General features: G+C 40.5%; 1 protein-coding gene across 5 annotated transcripts in view; it reads left to right on the top strand.

Moving 5' to 3' along the window:
- Nucleotides 1–19,849, top strand: part of snap91a (synaptosome associated protein 91a) — a 49,375-nt gene that overhangs the window by 12,991 nt on the left and 16,535 nt on the right. For 4 of the 5 annotated variants that reach the window (XM_020621580.1, XM_020621577.1, XM_020621581.1 and 1 more), the window contains exons 2-14: nt 9,577–9,719; nt 12,051–12,126; nt 12,913–13,015; nt 13,613–13,706; nt 13,915–14,026; nt 14,459–14,565; nt 14,651–14,692; nt 16,734–16,795; nt 17,082–17,090; nt 17,651–17,663; nt 17,896–18,080; nt 18,190–18,284; nt 19,460–19,474. In XM_020621580.1, coding sequence (XP_020477236.1) covers nt 9,577–9,719; nt 12,051–12,126; nt 12,913–13,015; nt 13,613–13,706; nt 13,915–14,026; nt 14,459–14,565; nt 14,651–14,692; nt 16,734–16,795; nt 17,082–17,090; nt 17,651–17,663; nt 17,896–18,080; nt 18,190–18,284; nt 19,460–19,474 — 1,056 coding nt within the window. The remainder of the gene's footprint in view (nt 1–9,576; nt 9,720–12,050; nt 12,127–12,912; nt 13,016–13,612; nt 13,707–13,914; nt 14,027–14,458; nt 14,566–14,650; nt 14,693–16,733; nt 16,796–17,081; nt 17,091–17,650; nt 17,664–17,895; nt 18,081–18,189; nt 18,285–19,459; nt 19,475–19,849) is intronic. The other variant, XM_020621578.1, reaches the window with a different exon arrangement.

Genomic DNA, 19,849 nt, shown 5'->3' with positions numbered 1-19,849 from the left:
TTTCAGTGGAGTACATTTAGAACACAGGCAGTGAAATTTGAGCACCAAGATAAAAAAAAAAAGGCTTACTGTAGGTACAAATTGGATTCCTTCATTCCTACCAGTGATCCACTGAATAGAACATACTGTAACTAGAAAATTAACAGGCCTGTGATGCAGTTATATCATTCTCCAGTGTTAGCCGCCACGTATTTAAAGGGGTTTTTTTGCCCTCTAGTGCTCTGTGCAAACTGTGAATTGATCCAATCTCACAATGGTGACAAATCCTTTAAAAAAATTCCTGGATCTGGATGACGAGCTGGATCACCACCAGAATCTTGTTCCAGAGGACATAGCATAGTTCTCCAGAATCCATTCATTACTCTTTGGTTTAGGCTGTAAACAAGCCAACCAACAAATAAACCAACAAATGCTTATAAAAACATCAGGAGGCCAAACTACCTCTCTTACTTTTGCTGGTTATACACAGCTTCCTCACCATAACAAGTTAACAGACCTGTTTACAGTAAGCTTTTTTTGTATAAGTTATAGTATGTAGCCTAACTCTGCATTCATGTCATATTGTTTAGCAACAGCTTGGTGGGAAAAACCACTCATGTTGTGTCAGATTACAACGTGTAATTCCATGTTGTAGATATCGGGGATTTCTACTACCATCTCCGAGCTGCTGAGCTGAAATGCAGATATGACAACAAACTTCTAGTGGAGTGGCTGCAAATACACTGCTGCTGGCATTTACATCACAATAAAACCCAGCACTAAAACCAATCCATTCAGCCAAGTTTATGGGAGCTGTACACTTTCTCTAGTTTCACTTGCTAACAAACTGCTACAAATAGTATATTACACAACAAAATACACTAATTTAGGCTAATCATCTGGTGTGACTACAAGGTTAATGCTAGGGCTGACCGCCTCAGAATAATGTGTGAACTCTCCCAACTCAGATTAAGTGGTGTTTTTTCCTTTTCTTCCCATCCTGCCAACATTGTGTGAATGCAGCACAACACTTAACAACTCAAGCCCATTTGAATCGGTCGAATCTTGATTGTCATACAGTACCTTTTGAAAATGAATGGAAAGCAATGACGGCCTTAAAGGGTAAACGAAAAACTGTCACAACTGTACGACTGTATAGCCTGAATTCAAAAAAAAAAAAAGGTCAACGCAAAGTATATTACTTGAATTAAAAATTGAAAAAAACACAAGTGCGGATTTTCAGGTGTTAAGCTTTTAAAATCTCAAATTGAACAGCCTTGGCATGATAGGTACATAGTGAAACATTTTAAAATATATTTTTGAAAATATGACGAGTATGTGTGCTGTGCAGTATATATATTACATGTATATGGTTCTATAGTGTATTCTTGACAGTTTGCTTTCAGTTTTACAAGTGGCTTGACATACAGTACATACATACTGATGTGTTAGTAAAAACAAGAAGTGGATGTCCCTCTTAATTGTTATGAAATCTGCAGTTTTTATTTCACATGCGGACACAACTCCGTTTGTCACAAACACACAATTTGTGATTTTCTGCTGATGAACTGACAACTGAGTGAAAAGCTAAAGCATCTATAAGAAGACAGCACTGCTATCTGTGTCCAGCAGCAGCAGCACTGTGCAAGATGCCGGCTTTTACCTCAGATGTCACTTTCAGTCTCCAGTGTCTCGATCCCAGTAGCTTCCTCTTTGTTTGGCTGCCACACTACATTGGTACTGTCATGGGGCACATTGCATTCTGGGTATCTTTTTTTTCTCCTCTATGTTGCCTGAAGGTGAGATGATCTATAAATAAACACTGCTTTCATGGTCCATTCATGTGTAACGCAACAAGGTATCACTCAGCATGCCTTGTATCTGCAGTCTGACATAGACCAAGCACTTAGTGAACACACTGATCCTCACCTTTCTGAGTCACCTACTGAAATGACACTATGGATCTGTATGAAATATGGGAATAAATAACTTTCAGTACAGACTCACATGCATCTTGCCTTGGCCAGATGACCCCTGTCTATCTGCTGCTGTGGGAGTTTGCACCTACAAAGATCATTTTAAAAAGAATTTTACAGAACGCATGATGCCACTGCAACTATGAGAGCCCGTTGCCTAGGAAGCCACCTTGACACGTCCTCAGTGGTGCAGGGTGTTACATTTGTAAAATCCTTCGATGAACAACGTGAGGATGTTGCATGTGTTTTGTGCAGGCTTATTCACTGTATGTGCTTGAATGTGTTCTGCAGTGCATGTATGCTTGGTGCTTTGCCTTCATATCAGTTACATTTATTGATGAGTGGCAGCTGAAATTGGAGTACTGTGAGTTACAGTATGTGTTGGGCGTGGCAGGTGCTGCAGGGCATCCTCATGGGGTTTTCATTGATAACTTTCTGACACTCTGTGGTTCAGTAGATCACAAGAGACCAAAGTGTGAGTAGATCTCAATCAATACAAGCCCCGATGGGTCACCTGCTAAAGGGATGCCTTCACAGGATAAGTCTGGCATTATGCTATAATTGTCTTTCTCTCAACAAATTACATAAAAACAGAAGAAAAATATTAATACCTGAATACATGTACTTTCCTCTTTGCTTTTCATTCCACTGGCACTCAGCCCTACTGAAGACATTTTCATTTTTATAATTTAGAAACAGCTGGGCATTGTAGTTTTCAGCAGTGAAAAGTGTTTCCATGTTTATTGTAACAAAGAACCTTGTCTGCCATGCCATGAGCCATGAACCATGTCATGTTTAGACTCATTTACAGTATGTGTTTCTAGCTGTAGTAGCAGTGTGGGTCTAGGCGTGGGTTGCCTTGAAATTTTGCACAGACATTCATATCCCCTTCAGGATGAAATCTAGCTAGGTGATCCCTTAACTTTCCATCTAGCACCATCATTAGATTCTAATTATAATTAGTACTTTGGTTTATGATCAAATAACCTGCAAAGCTAGTATCATTCCCCTCATCCTCAGCTGTACTTTGTGTTTGTGGTGCTAACTCGCAAATGTTAGCATGATAACACACTGAACTAAGGTGGTGACCATGGTAAACCTAATGCTTGTAAAACATCTCCATGGACAACACTCGTTAGCAGGATCAGTTCATTGTTGTTTTGTTCTTTTAATGCTGTTTGTTGACCATTTACAGATATATAAACTTGCAAGGCATGGCCTTTGAAATATGTGCTCCTATTCAGACAGGTTACAGAAATGTTGTCCTTAATAGACAGTACATCTCCACATGCCCTGATGCCTGGCAACTGTACTGCATTTACACAAATTACATAGGCAGAAAGGTCTTGTTAAAGGGTGAGGCTGGTATTTTTTATGTTTAATTTTATCAGCTAATCCTATGAAAAGACAAAAGTAAGAATGCATACATTTTAGTAAGAAGACTGTCAGTGTCACATACTATATACCTTTGCACCATAGAGCTCTTACAAAACTAATAAAAGAACCATTTTGTGCTGTGACAAACCCTCATGACAATAAATATATCCGGTTTATTTTATTCCACATCCTGGAGTTTGTTCAGTGACATCTGCTAACACAGACTCCCCAGAGGTTCCAATGCAGTCACAGCGTTATTTCATGGTAAACTGGCCACATACTATGTTTATTGATAGAGCGCATACTTGATTAAACCCAAAGGGGAATGAATATTTATTTGGTTTTAATAGGTTTTAGATGACAGCAGCGATTTGCTGGGAAGAAAATAAGCACATAAAATAAATAAAGCACATAAATGATGCCTTATACCTTATGTATGGAGAACAAAAAAGACCTTTCCTGCCATGGTTACAAAGACTGACCGCTTGACAGACAATATGCTGATTCATGTGGCTCCATTGTGAAACATCAGCTGTACATGTCTGTGTGTTTGTGCAGATGTGCACTGCATGTTTTCAGACTGTGCATGATCATGTCTATTCATGAGCTCCTCACATTCAGGTGTCCTTTTCTCTTTATCTTCCCTCCTTCTCATTTTGTGTTAGGTTAGACAAACAAGTCTCCTGCTTTCGCTTGCTACACTGTACGCTGACAGCTCATGTGCTCTGCCTGTAAAATGGAGCAGGGAGTTAGGCAGAGGGTTAGCTACATGTGTGACTGCTACAATACATTTTGTAATGTATACTGAAGAAGAGGTTTTGTAATGTGGCCTATCTGGTAAACCGTCTTACAGTACGATTTTAAACAACTGCTTTAGCTTTGTGAGACCCAGTGTAAAATGCAGCATGAAGGCCAGTAGAAGCTGATAACTTCCTTGACATTCTTTATTTGCACCAATCATATCAGTGCTGCTAATGCACCTTTTCAGGATCAGCGCTGATAATAAATTGTTCTTAAGATAGTATACAAAAGTCACTAAAGTTGTGCCATCTAATATAACAACTGCAATATACAGCCCCTTAGCCAGCGGTTAGGCTACATCAGTGTATGTCTGTGTGCTACCCTGAGCAGTATTGTCTGAGGTCTACACTAGTGCTGCTGAACACCTGTGATTCTTCAGATTTAAGTGTAGATGTGACTCTTGCAGCAATCACTGGCTTTTGGCTGACTGCTCTGACAGCTGGATAGATTGACACTGCAATTACTCTCACTGGTTCAACACCAACACTTCTCCATGGCAGCTTTTGCTGATTTTTATTCCCATCAGGCTTTTGGAATGTCTAGGCACTATGCTGCTCCATTAGCTGTAACCTACACTTGTACATTTATCCAGATTAGATTTTACAGCACTCTCAACACATTCTCATCTCATTTTCAATACTGCTTAAATCCCGAACAGGGTCCCGGGGGGCTGGAGCAAATCCCAGCCAGCATCGGGCGAAAGGCGGGGTACACCCTGGACAGGTCGCCAGTTCATTGCAGGGCCAACACGCACACGAACAACCACACACACACACAAACACAGTCACTCCTAGGGGCAATTTAGAGACACCAGTCAACCTAAGCCGCATGTCTTTGGACAGTGCGAGGAGGCCGGAGTACCAGGAGAGAACCCACCCAAGCATGGGGAGAACATGCAAACTCCGTACAGAAAGGTCACGAACCTGGAACCTTCTCTCTCAGCACATTTATGTATCTTAAGCTCTGCTCACATGATTCCATCCTGAGGTCGAGGAAAAATATCTGCAATGGCAATTCCAAACAAGATCAGGCTGGTCACTGCTATGAGGTTATGCAACCACTCACAACAAACCATTTATAGTACAATTCAATGGAAGACTGGTGTTTTTCACCTTTCTGCTAACCTTTTAGCATGCTACACTTGTCGTAGGACACTAGCATTATCTCAGAAGCACTGAGCACAAAACTAGCAGCTTAAATTCTAACAAGAAGTCATAAAATCTTACAGCATGGTGCCCCAGCAGCCTAATGTTGAGGGCACGTTCTACATAACCTTAATGACCAGGCTTTGATTCCTGGCTAAGGGCCGTACATTGCATGTCTCTCTTGCCATGTTTCCTGTCTTTACCCTCAGTGACTATCAAATAAAAGTAAAAATGCTAAAGTAAAGTAAAGATAATGGACAGATGCACTATGCTACAGCTTGTCTCATACTAGCATCTAAAAGTCAGCATATCTTGGCCTCTGCTGTGTCAGTTTTGTCTGTTTTCCAAAAAATGGCACTGTCAGATCCTCCACTGTTATACAATTGCAATGTTAAATTGCTGGTGTACACCATTATTGTTGTTGTTAATTTGCTATTACTCAGTTTTGACAAAATAATTAGGTCGAAATTGGTGCGTATGTCTGTTTAGACAGGCAGCGATGTAGTATGAAAAATGTGATTTGTTTTATTGTATGTTGCAGCATACAATTTATGAAATATGCACCCAAGCATGCAAATAATTGTTAGTCAGCGTGACTATGAGTGCTAGCACTCGACAAGAACCACATATCTAGCTGTCTTAAATTCTTTCTCTCCATCTCTCTTTCTTACTCACGCTCACACATATGAATAATTGAGAAGGAAGGTGGGAGAGACGGTGAGTCAGGGGTTCCTGCTCGACTGTTGCTGTGCATCTCAATCATCGAGATTCTCTGCTTCTTTCTTTGTCTCTCGCTTTCTGGCTAGTTGTAAGCACTCTATACTGCATGTAGAAATAATTCTCAGGGCATCACCCAACACAGTTTCACATAGACTTGGACACATTAGTAATTCATTGAATTTAATGAGTTTATAAAAGGTTTAATACAATCCAATACAATCAAACAATACATTCTGTAACGGTCCGTGGTTGATGGCAGTTTGCTGTGTGCAGTTTTATTGTGAGCAGCAACAGCCTCTATAGCTGAACAGACAAAGAAATGAGAAGCATTCCACTGGAGTGAAGAATCAAGGACCACCTGGTAACACATAATACTAATAAAAGAAGAAAATAAAATAAAATTCTCTTGAATTACAACTATACAGTTTTACTATACATTTTTTATGACCTGATTTACAGTAGATTTGAGGAAGCCGTGTAAATCATGTAAATATTAGATGGTTGTGGCTCATTTTCTCTGACAGTCTGACAAAAGCACTGACCCTCACAGTGGGAAATAAAGGCAGAGACAGAGAAATGAAAGGCGTAGGATGATGGAGGCTGCTGACTCATCAGCCCTGTAGCAATTATCCTTCACGTCTGCATGTGTGTCTGTGTATCCATTGTTTTACTTCTGAAAATGACATGCACAGCAGTCATTACCATGTGTATGATGACGGCATGATAGAAGAAGTGAAAGAGCCAATGGACTAGGGGAATGACTGTGAAAGCAAAGTGACCATGAACACATTTTTGCATCATGATTTATCGATTTGGCTTTCTGTCTGCTCCTAGAATGGGACATTTATTAGTGGAAATAGAACTATAAACTTGTAATGCAATTCATCATATAATATATATACACCCACTGACGATAGTTCAAGAAACTGTTATCTAAAACTGTTGTGGTTCATATTGTAATGACACTGCAAAACAAAATGCACTTTAAAATTGCAAGCAAATATTATAGAATATATTGTACTTACTTATATATGCAAAGACTGAAGAGGGTTTGTTCTGCCTCTGCGCCAGTGAGAGCCGCTGCCAGAGGCATTATGTTTTCAGGTTGTCTGTTCATCCGTCTGGCCCCGTCCATTCTTGAGAAAGTGATTTGTCAGGTATGCCTTTGGGGGGATTTCTTTGGCACAAATGTCACTTGGGTTCAACAATGAACTGATTAGATTGTGGTGTTCAAAGGAAAATGTCACAGTGACCTCACAACCGTTCCATTGTTGTGAATGTGATATATCAGAAATGCTTTGAAGGAATTTCTTAAAATTTGGCACAAACATCCACTTGGATTCAAGGATGAACTGATTATATTTTGGCATCAAAGGTCACAATGACCTCATGTCCGTCCAATTTCCATGAATTTGATGGTGGAGGCATACAACCACAAAGCAGTAATTCACCAATGCTTTTGCAAGCTAAGCACAGATCATTTGGCTGGACTGTTCACCTTCTTACCCTCTGGCCGGAGGTTCAGAAGTGTGAAATGCAGGACCTCTAGACTGAAGAACTCTTTCTTTCCCTCTGCCATCAGACTCCTAAACAGCTGACAGGAGTTTATTACCAGGAAATACGTTTTGTACTGTTTACATTCTCAGTTTGCACATGCATAAATGCACAATGACTGTTGACGAAACACGTTTCCTAACTGTGCATATGACAAATAAACACTTTGAACTTTGAATGTCTTAGGTGATCTTAGGTCTTATTTTGTTTTGAAAGCTAAATATTTTTCTTATGAAAAGACGAAAACCTACAATGCATAGTGTCCCCCTATTTTCTGACTCATTTCTAGTGATGTAAATATTTTAAAATTGCTCACAAAAACACTTTCATTCAGTAATGTAATTCCTAAAATGGCTAGTCTATGTAGTTTTTAGCAAACAAACCTTACTCAAACAGCAGTAAATGGTATATTTTTTCAGAACTATGTTCAACTGTGGAGTAGTATTTGGGGCTCCTGTGATCATTTGCTGTAAAACACCAAGACAATGTATATGGGTCCCTGAATCTTTGGTGGTTGCCTGATGATGAAAAGACTCCAGCAATTCACTGTGGTAACCTCTTACAAATAACCTCGTGTAAAACTGCTGTCATTGTTTCACTATCTATAAACACTTTTAAGAAATGATTATTAGAAACATTTCATTAGTTAAGTATCTTTAAGTAAAACGTGTCAGTTTTCCATCCACATCCATTACTCTACACTTAATGCCATTTTAACAGGGAGCATGTTGCCCCATGTGTGAGGTGTACTAGGTGTAAGGAGTCTATATTAAGCCAGGAAGATAAAGTCAATAACCATCTCACAGATGCCTCCTAATGTGCTGGCAGTGTGCAGAAACTGATATGACACTATTAATGAATCACAGTAGTCAGTCTACATCCACCCTGCTCTGCTGAATCAAAGCTTTTAAAATGACAGCAGTAATGTTTTTGTTGCCTCTCTGTCCATCAGTGTGTGTACACACCTACTTATCTCATTCCTCACAGTCACTGTGCTATGTATATAAATTCATGATTGGTTCTTATTCTTTTTGCTCTAGCTTGGTTTCCACTAAGTCCTGAGGGAAATCTCTTAAGCTGTTGAATGCTCTGTCTGCTGTGTTCACAAGCTAGTTCCTAACTTTGTCTGCCAGTACAGAACTGGTAGCATATGGTGGGTTTATCAAGAGTTTTTTGTTGAAAGCAAAGTGATAGTCATCTTTCATTCATTATCAAAAAAATATCAACCTGATAAATAGCTGGTAGTTTACTGTACAGTGAATTTCAGTATAACACAATGTCTTGTCACTGGAGTAGAGCAGCCTGTCAGAACCTTGGTGTTGTGTGCTGTCTGTCTGGTTGATTCTTACTGTGGTCCTGTCTTGCCTGCTGTGGAGTGTAACACTTTCCCCTGCCAATACTGGTATTAATGACTGGCTGCAGAAACTCAAAGCAGCAGCCAGAATGATTCACAACAGGCACTGGTGGCATAATGTGAAATGTGTCCTATGTTTCTTTAAGATGGAAATGGAAGCTTCCTGAGACAGTTCTGCTGATTTAAAAGCAAGTTTTTCTCACACAAATACAGTACAGTTGCTACAATACTGATGACCATTAATTTGACTAAACCTCTGGTTTTAGTTTACTATAAGTGATCCTAAATTTGTGTTTCAGTCCAGAATGTAAAAATGTGTTGCTAAGAGGCTTTTCTTTACACAGGGTGATGGTGGAAGTCTTAAGTCTTGTCTGTTTCCAGATTTTTTGCTTATTTGAGGAAATGCTTACTGTCACACTAACAATACCTAATACCACAAGTGAAAATTAGGATGCAAAAGAGTGTGGCTGTGAAAGGCAGCAAAGCCCAGTACCAGTAGTACTACAGTGCATTTATCACACTCCTGTTTGTCATTTATAACCCATTTTTATTCCAACATCCCTGCAGTTGTTGAATAAAGGTCTTATTGCAGTGTGTATTTGTGTTGGGTCTCTCCCCTGCTAATATTGTCATGTGACCTCCTGTTCCATCTCATCCCTGTGCTTCTCAGACTTGGTCCAGGCCACCCAGGAGACCAATGTAAATGTCCCGCAGATGGCTGACACACTGATGGAGAGGGCTGGTAATGCCAGCTGGGTGGTGGTTTTCAAAGCCCTGATCGCCACACACCACCTCATGGTGCATGGTAATGAGGTGAGGTTATAACAAACGCATACTGTATATACTGATGTTGGTTGCAGGTATAATGTCTGGTAAAATGCTCCCAGCCCTAATGGTGGCGTTCACTGATTGGTTAGACAGTATTATCCCGGTCAAAAATATCTCTGCACTGCTGCCAAGCAGTTTAATGGGTCTGGGGTCATATATGAAGCTGTGCGTAAGGATGTTGGATTGTTAACTGACTGTTTTTCTTCATTTAAATTGTACAGCGCAAAGTAATTTTCTGTTATCCAAAACAAAGTTGCAGAGTTTGTTTAAACTTAAAAGGAACTTTTAAGTTTAAACACTGGGACGTTGTAAGATAACGTTTTCCTAAACAAACTGGAACATAACTGGAACGTTCTTGGAACAAAGAATTCCTAGCTGGGTAGGAGCCTTCGACAGTTACTCTCCCCATTAAGATAAGTTCTGGGGATGTTTCTACTAGAAAGAACAATTTTGGCAACTACTATAAACTGTAACTTTAAGGAGAGTAGTATTGCACCCCAGATGAGTTCCACTGTTTCATGTCAGATGTGTACAGTAAATATTTAGTATGCCGGGACGTTTCTCATAACGTTGTAAGGCCACACTTTGTTAATGTGCTTACAACAATAAGGAGAAACCCTTATGTTCAAAAATCCTTCCACTGGCTACCAATGACCTACCACTACTTTATAAATCGCTCAATGGTATGGGGCCAAAATCCATGTCTCTTCTCCTTGAAGAACACAAACCCAGCAGGGCTCTGAGATCCTGAGGAAGCAGTCAGCTGGTAGAACTTCAGGTCAGAGCCAAACAGGGTGAAGCTGCTTTCAGCTACTATGCTGCACACAGATGGAGCCAACGTCCTGATGACCTTGAATGTGCCTTAACTCTACGTCCCGTTTTCCTCTGCCCTGTTATTTTCATTGTAACTGCGTTTATTCTGGTTTTAATGCTGGTACTGTTTTTCCTGGCCTCTGTAAAAGCACTTTGAATTGCCTCTGTATGAAATGTGCTACATAAATGAAGTTTCTTTGCCTTATGAAAAATGCTGTTTTAGAAGAAGAGAGAATATACTGTACTACAGTGGCTGCAGACTGTGAAGCTCATTTCACTCATTCATTCACTTTCCATTCTAAATACTACTGCTCCCCCCCATTATTTTATGGATCACCAGCCTAGCATGCATTATGTAGAAAGCAGAAAAGCTTGGCTGATATTTACTGATACAAAGATAATCGTATTAACCTTTGGAGTCAATACTGCACGTGTCAGTGGGAGAGGCTGAGTGTAACCATGGGCCACAGTGGCATTCTGTGCATGCCCCTTCACACAAACACACAGAGTTCACTGATAAGCTCAGCTTGCATTTGAATCATGTGATATGGACAAAAAAGCTTAAAGGAACAGTGACGTGAATGTTTGAGGCATGAGATTGTTACCAAAATATGTATACAGCATGTACCGTTTGTTTGGAGTAAGCCATTTCTTGTAGGGCTGCAGAGAGAGCCTTTTAATCGTCTTTATGTTCTATTTCCCAGCACTCTCTGTGTCTAATTCATATTCACACCCTCCCACTCACTAAGGCTGTGGCAGTGCCACTTTAATGCTGGATTTCTCTCCAAGACAAATACAAACTCTACCACTAGCAGCTACTTAGCCTAGTATAAGGACTGGAAACGTGGAAGACATCAGCCAAAGGTACCAAAAGGGGGCGACAGTGGTGCAGTGGGTAGAACAGTCGTCTCCCAACCAGAAGGTTGAAGGTTTGAATCTCGGTGCCTGCAGTCCACATGTTGAAGTGTCCTTGGGCAAGACACTGAACCCCCAAGTTGCCCGTGATGGCAGCACGCAGCGGCCCAGGGCCCCTCAGCTCCAAACAAAATTTCATTGTATGTTACAATGATAATAAAGCTTCTTCTTCAAAAGCCTTATACTGTACATCTCCAGGCTACAGAAACTATTTATGCTTGTTTCCAGCTGCCTACTTCACATTTACTAAATATAGCCTACATGACAGTGGAATCAGTCTTCTCTTCTATCTCATGGCAACAAAGTGAGGAAGTGCATTTCCCAAATGTTTCTACTATTCCTTTAAACAACTGTTTTTTCTTTTCGTTATTGTGTTGGATTATCTATTCAGTCTAAGATCACTGAAGCTCATATTCATAATCTTTCAAATTTGAAACCATGCACCTATTACAGCCATTTGCTTCTGTAACTAAGCCTGTTCATCTCCAAAGCCAAACAATTTAAGAATGCCAACTTAAGATATTTTTCCTTAGCTATTTTTGATTTGTGCCTGACAGAATTTAACTCTGTCTTTGTCATCTCCTGCAGAGATTCTTGCAGTTTCTAGCATCTAGAAACACCTTGTTCAACCTCAGCAACTTCCTGGACAAAACTGGCTCTCATGGTGCGTGATGTCTCTTTCCTTATGTATGAGAAAAGCAGCCATCCAACACTTTCAACCCCAATTCATTTATATACAGCACTGATTTTTAATTAACTAATTCTTTCACCCCTTTATTTCTATGTTCCACTCTCCCTTGTTCTCTAACAATTAAATTTAAGGCATTTAACAGATGGTTTTTAAGCAGTTCAGACAATGGGAGAACAAGGCTGAGGGTTAAAACCAACCTTCCCACTCTTCCTAGCCCCTTCTCCCCTCAATTAAACCCATCTCCATGGAAATGAACACAGTCTCCCATGGTGATAAACACAGTGTTCAGGGGCTGTTGTCAAGGGCATTTCGTCTACTAGAGTGTCTACAGTATCTGTAGCGTTAAACAGTATGTGTTCAACATCAGATTAGAATGTGGATTACATGAAACACTTGTGTAGAAATCTATGTATGCATTCACTAGCTAAGAAAGATGTCATTCCACACTCTTAAAATTCTCCATATTACTATAGCGATAGTTTGACGCCTGAAAATATGCTTATTAGTTTTTCCCCAGGAATTAGCTAAATGAGCCGTCGCATCAGGTGGACGCGGACTCTTTGATGCATTATATTTAATTAATTAATGTAACTTTTTGGAATGTAATATTTCCCCCTGAATTGTAGTCGAGTATGGAATAAGAAAATGAAAACAAAGGACATTATTATTTATAAGCCTTTTAAAAACTGCATTTCATTAGCACTGAAAAAATGCAATGTGCTCGTGTTCTTACATTCCTGTGTGCTGTGTTCTCCTCAGGCTATGACATGTCCACATTTATCAGACGCTACAGCCGCTATCTCAATGAGAAGGCCTTTGCCTACAGACAGATGGCTTTTGACTTTGGCCGAGTCAAGAAAGGGTACAGTTTCTCATTTCTCACCACACCACCTTGCTGCATGACTGTTTCAGCCTGAATACAGATTTTTTTAGAATTGATTTGAATTTTAGAAATGCTTAGCTGAGACCTGAACATGTACTGTTGTTACTTGCCCCAACAACACCCCTCCCCCCCCCAGTTTGTGTGTGGGAGGGACTTGGTTCCCTCCAGCTCATCAGTTAGCCCAGTCCACGATTGCACTCTGTGTACTGAGTGCACACATGAATACAATGTGGCTTATTACTCATGCTCACACTGTGGACAGCTCTGTTTAGCTAGAAGGCACAGGGTCCCTCTGGCTACATAAAGTGGCACTCATACAGACTACAGAAATGAGACCAGGCACGTTGGTGGATACTATACAGTATGTGGGGCAGGTACACAGGTACTCATGGTAACAGGCAGCATGCGAGTCTGTCTCAGGTCCCTCATTCATTACAGTGGCAACTGGACCACAGAGACCAGGCTCCTCTCAGTTATTAATCTTGGTTTGATGATATTATTCTTTACTGGCCTAAAATGTTTCAGCTTTACTCCTTTATTCTTAATCTTTCCTTCTCTGTTCCCTCTCCATGCCAGAGCTGAGGGAGTGATGAGGACCATGTCAGTAGAGAAGCTGTTGAAAGGCATGCCCACCCTGCAGAGCCAGATCGACGCACTGCTGGATTTTGATGTGAGTGACAAAGTCACTTTGCAAGGCTACGGAATTTGCGGAGGGAAAAACTGTTAACTGGGTTTAATAAAGCTTAATGTTGTAGCAGAATGTACGATGATGTGTAGTCAAGCCCCCTTTCACACACAGGACAGGAACGTGTGGTCTACTCTAACTGAAACAGTCAGTGATATACATCTTTTTATATGTGCCTCTTGTCTTTCCACAGGTGCATCCACAGGACCTGAACAACAGAGTGATAAATGCCTGCTTTCTCCTGCTCTTCAAAGATCTGATCAAGCTATATGCTTGCTACAATGATGGCATTATTAACCTGCTAGGTAAAGACTCACTCCTTCAGCTGTGTTGCTTGTGTTTCAATACTTTCTGACTTCCCCACCCTGTCTGTGGCACTGAGCCCCAATCTGTTTGTTCCTGTTGTACTGAGGAAAGAAAACTAAAAATATTGTTTCACAAATACTTAATTTTTTGCTTTGGTTTAAGAGAATATAGAGCATTTATGGATACTATTTAAGATTATTTTCAGCTGGACTACAGCAGCTGTACAGTGCCCGATGAAGGAACATGTGAGCCAGTGCAATGGTTTGCCTCTGTGATGTGTTACTAATAGTTTTTGCACCGAGTGGAGCTTTGTGGCACAGAGGGAGAGGAAATAGTATATGAGGCTTTGGCTAATGGGATTAAAAGAAAACTAAACCAGACTTATTTTTAACCATATGAAGATAGATTAATCTTTTATCGGTTTTGTCTAGAAAAATTTTTCCAGATGAAGAGAAGCCAGTGCAAAGACGGACTGGAAATCTACAAGAGATTCCTGACACGAATGACTCGGGTTTCTGAATTCTTCAAAATTGCTGAGGTAACTTGCAGAACACACTGGTCACTGATCTGCAGCTTAATCTTACGCTTATTAACTGTCACATTGTCACATTCTTCTTTTACAGCAAGTTGGAATAGACAAAAATGACATACCTGAACTCACTCAGGTAAAGCTGACTAAGGCTTTTTCTTAACTTTACTTTCAAGAAATTATTGTTGTATCTGTGATTTTGTTTTTCCCAATGTTCTTGCATCTGTGAAAGTCAAAAGCTACTTAATATTTTTTCCTCCTGCTTGTTCATTATTGCTCCCATTTGATTAAAGCCAGACGTTCAGGGGTAGCTACGCTACGCTATGCTGTCTCATGATGTAAAAAGGGGGTATGTCCAACTGTAGCCCATGCGCACTTCCATCCATGCAACCAGTGAGCTGTGGTTCTGTGGTGATTGATGGGGGGGCCCTTCTCTTTTCACTTCCACAGATGCATATTGATTAGTCAGGCTGAGAGTGAGCTGTGCACAGAGCTAGCTTTGAGAAGCAAACAGCTTAGGAAAGGTCAACATTAGAACGGTCTTTAAGTGCACTGAAGCACACACTGCACTGTGAGTGCACACTCAGCAGACAGACATCAGGCGCTCTGATGAAGTGGGACAATGTGACTAAGAGTCAACTGGATAAGCTGTGATATCCTGAGCAATGCTGCTGACTTCTTGAGCTGAACAGTTTTAGTACAACACCTGTATAAAGAAATTACAGACTTTTATCCTGGAGCTGTGCAGCAGAATTTCCATGACAGCCTCACTGTAAAGATTAGTTTCTGACTTATTGGATTCCGGATTTTTGGATCACTGACCAATATAAGTGATGCCCAAAGTGAGAACCGATTTCTCCTTTGGTTCTTGAATCTGTTCCAGACTTCTGGAACAACTCTGTTGTGGTAACTCTGCAGCTAAGGTTGTACTTTCAGACTTGGCAGTGTGGGCAATTTGCATGAAAGGCACGCTGTAATGCTGTCTGGTAAAATGTAGACTTGTTAGGTCACTGTCGAGACGGTGCTATAGAACACATCCACACCATGCTGAACTGAATAGACTATAATGTATGGCACTTTTATTATAGAGTATTTGAAAAAGGAGTTTGGATGTTAGATCCACAGAACCAGACACATTCATACATTCATGTCATAAGGTTTTAGTCAGAGGATCTCAGACAGACATTGATAAATGGTCTTCCTTTCAGTGCCAGGGCTAAATATTATCAGTCTTTCTGCCCTGTTGGTCTTGTAAAGTTTTAGGGCTAATAGACTAGACAGCTTTAAATGGATACATCCGGGAAATGGAGCAGGGAATTAAGGAAAGAGAACCAGTGACTTAATTCATTGGCTGAATTAGCTTTGGGCTCTCTTTATAAGCCTGCTGAAATGATTGTGCTGTCCATTTTACTGCATGTCAGGAGGTGATAATGTCCCATTTAACCTGGTTGAGCATGCAGATTTGTACTGTGGCTGACTGGACTGTTCTGTTCTCTACACTAGCATGATGATTAAAGCTTTAATTGTTTTGTATCTTCATCTTGATTTTTTTCCCCCATTTCCCATAATTCTGGATGGAATTATACAAATTATGAAAATATATTAACAACCAACTGTTGAAGACTTTGCAAAGAAAAGATGGAGTGAAGTGATGCAAAACAAAGTACCTAACAATACACATACATACTGTAAGTGTCAACACAGGTGATGCCGTGAGGAATGGGTTTTAATGCTGTAAATGTAGGGGCAATGCAAGGTTAAATTTCACTAGCTGAAGATAATCAGGAAATGAATTTTCAAATCTCCAAGAAGTTTGTATTCCTCTTTAGGTGGCATGGAGTTTTAGGTCTAGCAGCTTGGGAGTATGGCTTTCACAGACAAATGCATCCCTGAACAGAGTGAAGTGGTCTAAAAGTCACTGCTGTCCAGTCAGTGTCGATTTAATTATTCTGAAAAACTTCACAAGGAAGATAATTATCAGTGCACCAGGGGAAGGACGCATGGACTCACAGCAACAGCCTCTTTCATAGAACAACTGAATAGCAAGGGTCATTCTTGTGTCATATCTTTCCAAATTTCTCATAGAAATCCCACTACTGTGTTTCTGTCAGTGTGGTCCCCTCTGTTCTGTGATTCTCCCTGATCATACCAAACAGTAATGCTGTGTCATTCTGCAGGCCCCAGAAAGTCTTCTGGAGTCCCTGGAGACCCACCTCAACACTCTGGAGGGGAAGAAGTCGTAAGTAGCCAAATACTGTATATCCCCAGCCTGTATTGGTTTCTTAACGCTTACCACAGAAACACGGGGCCAAAGCTTCAGTAACGCTGTAGTAACAGATTTTGCCAAGCTGAAAGTCATATCAGTAATGAGTTTGACTCAACAGTTGGCTGTCCAACATGCACCTGAGTATGTTTGGCACTTCTAGTCTGTTTCATTTTTGAATTAGTGTTACATTCATGAGCTATCAGCACTATCCCCTGTTACTTCTCTAACATGCAATTTCCTTTGTCTTTACCCAACTCAGCGAGGACAAGTAAGTATTCTCAGTCAATGGGCATAGAGCATGTAAATATTATTTTGCCATTGTTGGTATTGATTGCAAAACCTTTTGTTCTGTTTAAGTTATGGTTTTCAATGATTTTGTAGTAATGACATCTGAACAAATGACTGATATTTGTATTGTTGTGTGCTATAATGTTGTTCAAGATGCAGTTCTATAGAAAACCTACAGTTTTGACTTTTTCTATAAAAATATATTCACATTTTGTGACCTGACATAATTTATACCATTGCTGTCACTGACATACTTTACAATGACTTTTAGCTGATGTCATTACTAACATGTTCTTCGCTGCCCTGACCTTTACAAGGCTTTAGAGTAGATGCATGCTATTCAAAAACAAGCAGCTCTTGCTTTGTCTGTAGTGGTGTAAAGAAAGGTTTTGTTTGAGTGGCGCTGGGGCCAAGATGCCATTATTCAGCAGTGTGGTTCCATTAATTACAGATGTTTGCTAAATGGAATTTCTTTGAAGTGCTGCCTGCATGAAAACACCATTAAGCTCTTTAACTCATGTGCTATCATTATTTGTACAGGTCACCTACTAAGGTAAGTCATGTTTCATGATAATCATTATGTAGTAATAACAATAACTGTTCATTTTCGGAACCAAACTGTTACTGAGGTCTTAACAAGTACAAGAACAAGTAAAAGATGTTAAATTTCATTTCACGTTTAACAGTTGTGACTTCCAGGTAGTGGCTTATTGTGAATTCATGTGATAAAAAGCTTACATAACTGTGTTGGCCACCACATTAATGGGGGTCTTTGTCTACGGCAGGAGCCAACAGCCAACAACAGCTCGCCCGCTGTTGCTGCTGCTGCCCCAGCCAAGCCTGCGCCTCCTGCTGCCGCTGGTGGGCCCACTGGTGGGCCCCCTGCTCGCCCCGTGCCACCTGCCAAACCCCCTCCGCCCTCTATCACTCCCACTGCACCAGTTCTTGCCTCAACTACTGCTACAACCAAGTAAGAGTCATTCAAGCATATTATATAGTGTTTCATCTGAGATGCATCAGTATTAGATTAGAAATGGATTCCCACGGTCAGTCACTCCCTTGCTTTTGTCTCTGTTTAGTGCCCTTGATGATGGGTTCCTGTTGGATTTAGATCCCATGTCCTCCTCCTCGGCAGGAGGGACTGCAGCGGCGTCCTCTATGACTGGATGGGGAGGTGAGAACTTTCTGCTCTGTTGGTAGCTGATTTACCTCAGTTACAGCTGCTATGCTTGTCAAGCTGTATGTTATCACAGTGACAACGTGGCAGGTTTACCACCAGAAACAACAGGTTTTTGAGTTCAGACAGGAAGACAAAAGCAGGCTTCTCAAATCTTCTAAGTGACCACTGATTTAGATGACTGTAGTTGTTAGCCAGTTAAGCTAATAAATGATTAATTAACCTGTTTCATTAATAATTAGGCTAACTGACCTAATATTAGCTCCATGTGTTGGTTGAAAACACTGTCTCCACCTAACATTATAATGATTTTCTTAAGCACTTGTACATAGTTTTAGCCTCCAGGACAGGTCTTGTGTCAAATAATATTTCCTGCCCAATGAATTCATGTTTCCTATGGCGTCCACTCCACAGTTATGTTAGGTTAACATATGGTCAGGCACAGCAGAGATAACTGTCAGTTGAACCAAGTGGAAGCAGCACTGAAACATACTGAGTGACCTGAACTTAAATCTAGTTACAGAAACAAATATTAATAAGTGATAATCTATTTAACATAAATTCCATCACATTTAAATGGACCACTGCTGATGTTTTGTTTCAGCCCATTAACTACAGACCCCTTTACTTACATTACCATGGGCCATTTTCCAATGCATACAGTGATTTTATTACCCCAGAAAAATGAACAGAAACCAAATTTTGCCTGGAAGAGGTTGGAAGAAGAAACTCAATTAAAAAGCATATGGTATGCTTTTGGATAATGGTCGGCAGTGATATATGATTTGTGCTAAATGAGCTGATACAGAAGCGGTGCCCTGTTTGAAGTATTTTATTGGACAGTGTGGAAGTTCTAGTAGTTTATATTACATTTCCATTATAAAGCTGCATTTGCTTTTTTTGTCACACCTCCTCTTTGGCCCCTCTGAAAACCTGAACACAGCCAGGTGTAGCCTTTCAATATCTAAGTTACATTAAGGAGCTTTTGGCTTTACTGGTGGTGTATGTCTATTACTTATTTGTTCTGTAAAATGTTGGCAGTTTTCAAATTAAAATCATTGAATTCAAAGATTTCAAAATTTCATCTGAGAGTCTTGATACTTAAAAATCATACTGCTTATTTTTGATGTTCATTCTTTCTCACTGGTGTTTCTGTGTTTGTTGTTGTGCAGATCTCTTGGCTGAGGGTGAGTATCCTGCTGACAGGAACATTGTCCAACCTGGCTTTCCTGACATTCTCTGTTTTTGTGTCAAGCTGTGTTTGCATAGAAGACAAAATTGTTTTCACCTCTGCACTCAAACTTTCCAGCTAATCTCTTGGCACACACCAAGTCTATGGTTTTTCATGTCTTAGTCACTTTGACACTGCCGTCTTCCTCCTGTCTCCTGTTTTTTTTTCCTTCTCCTGTTTCTCTGTTCTGGGGTTTGTGACTGGGATTTGGATTATGGGGTTTATCCATGTAGCAACCCCAGCTGCCACTGATGGAGCCTCTGAAGCTCTCCTGGTGAAGGGGGAGTCTGCTAATGCTGATGCCGTGGCTAACCCCGCCGCTGCCGCGCCC

Source organism: Monopterus albus, unplaced genomic scaffold (genome assembly GCF_001952655.1).
Source record: "Monopterus albus unplaced genomic scaffold, M_albus_1.0 scaffold262.1, whole genome shotgun sequence".
In the NCBI taxonomy this organism is placed as follows: Eukaryota; Metazoa; Chordata; class Actinopteri; order Synbranchiformes; family Synbranchidae; genus Monopterus; species Monopterus albus.
Note: the sequence above shows the minus strand (reverse complement) of the source record. Positions and strands in the feature narration are given on the sequence as shown.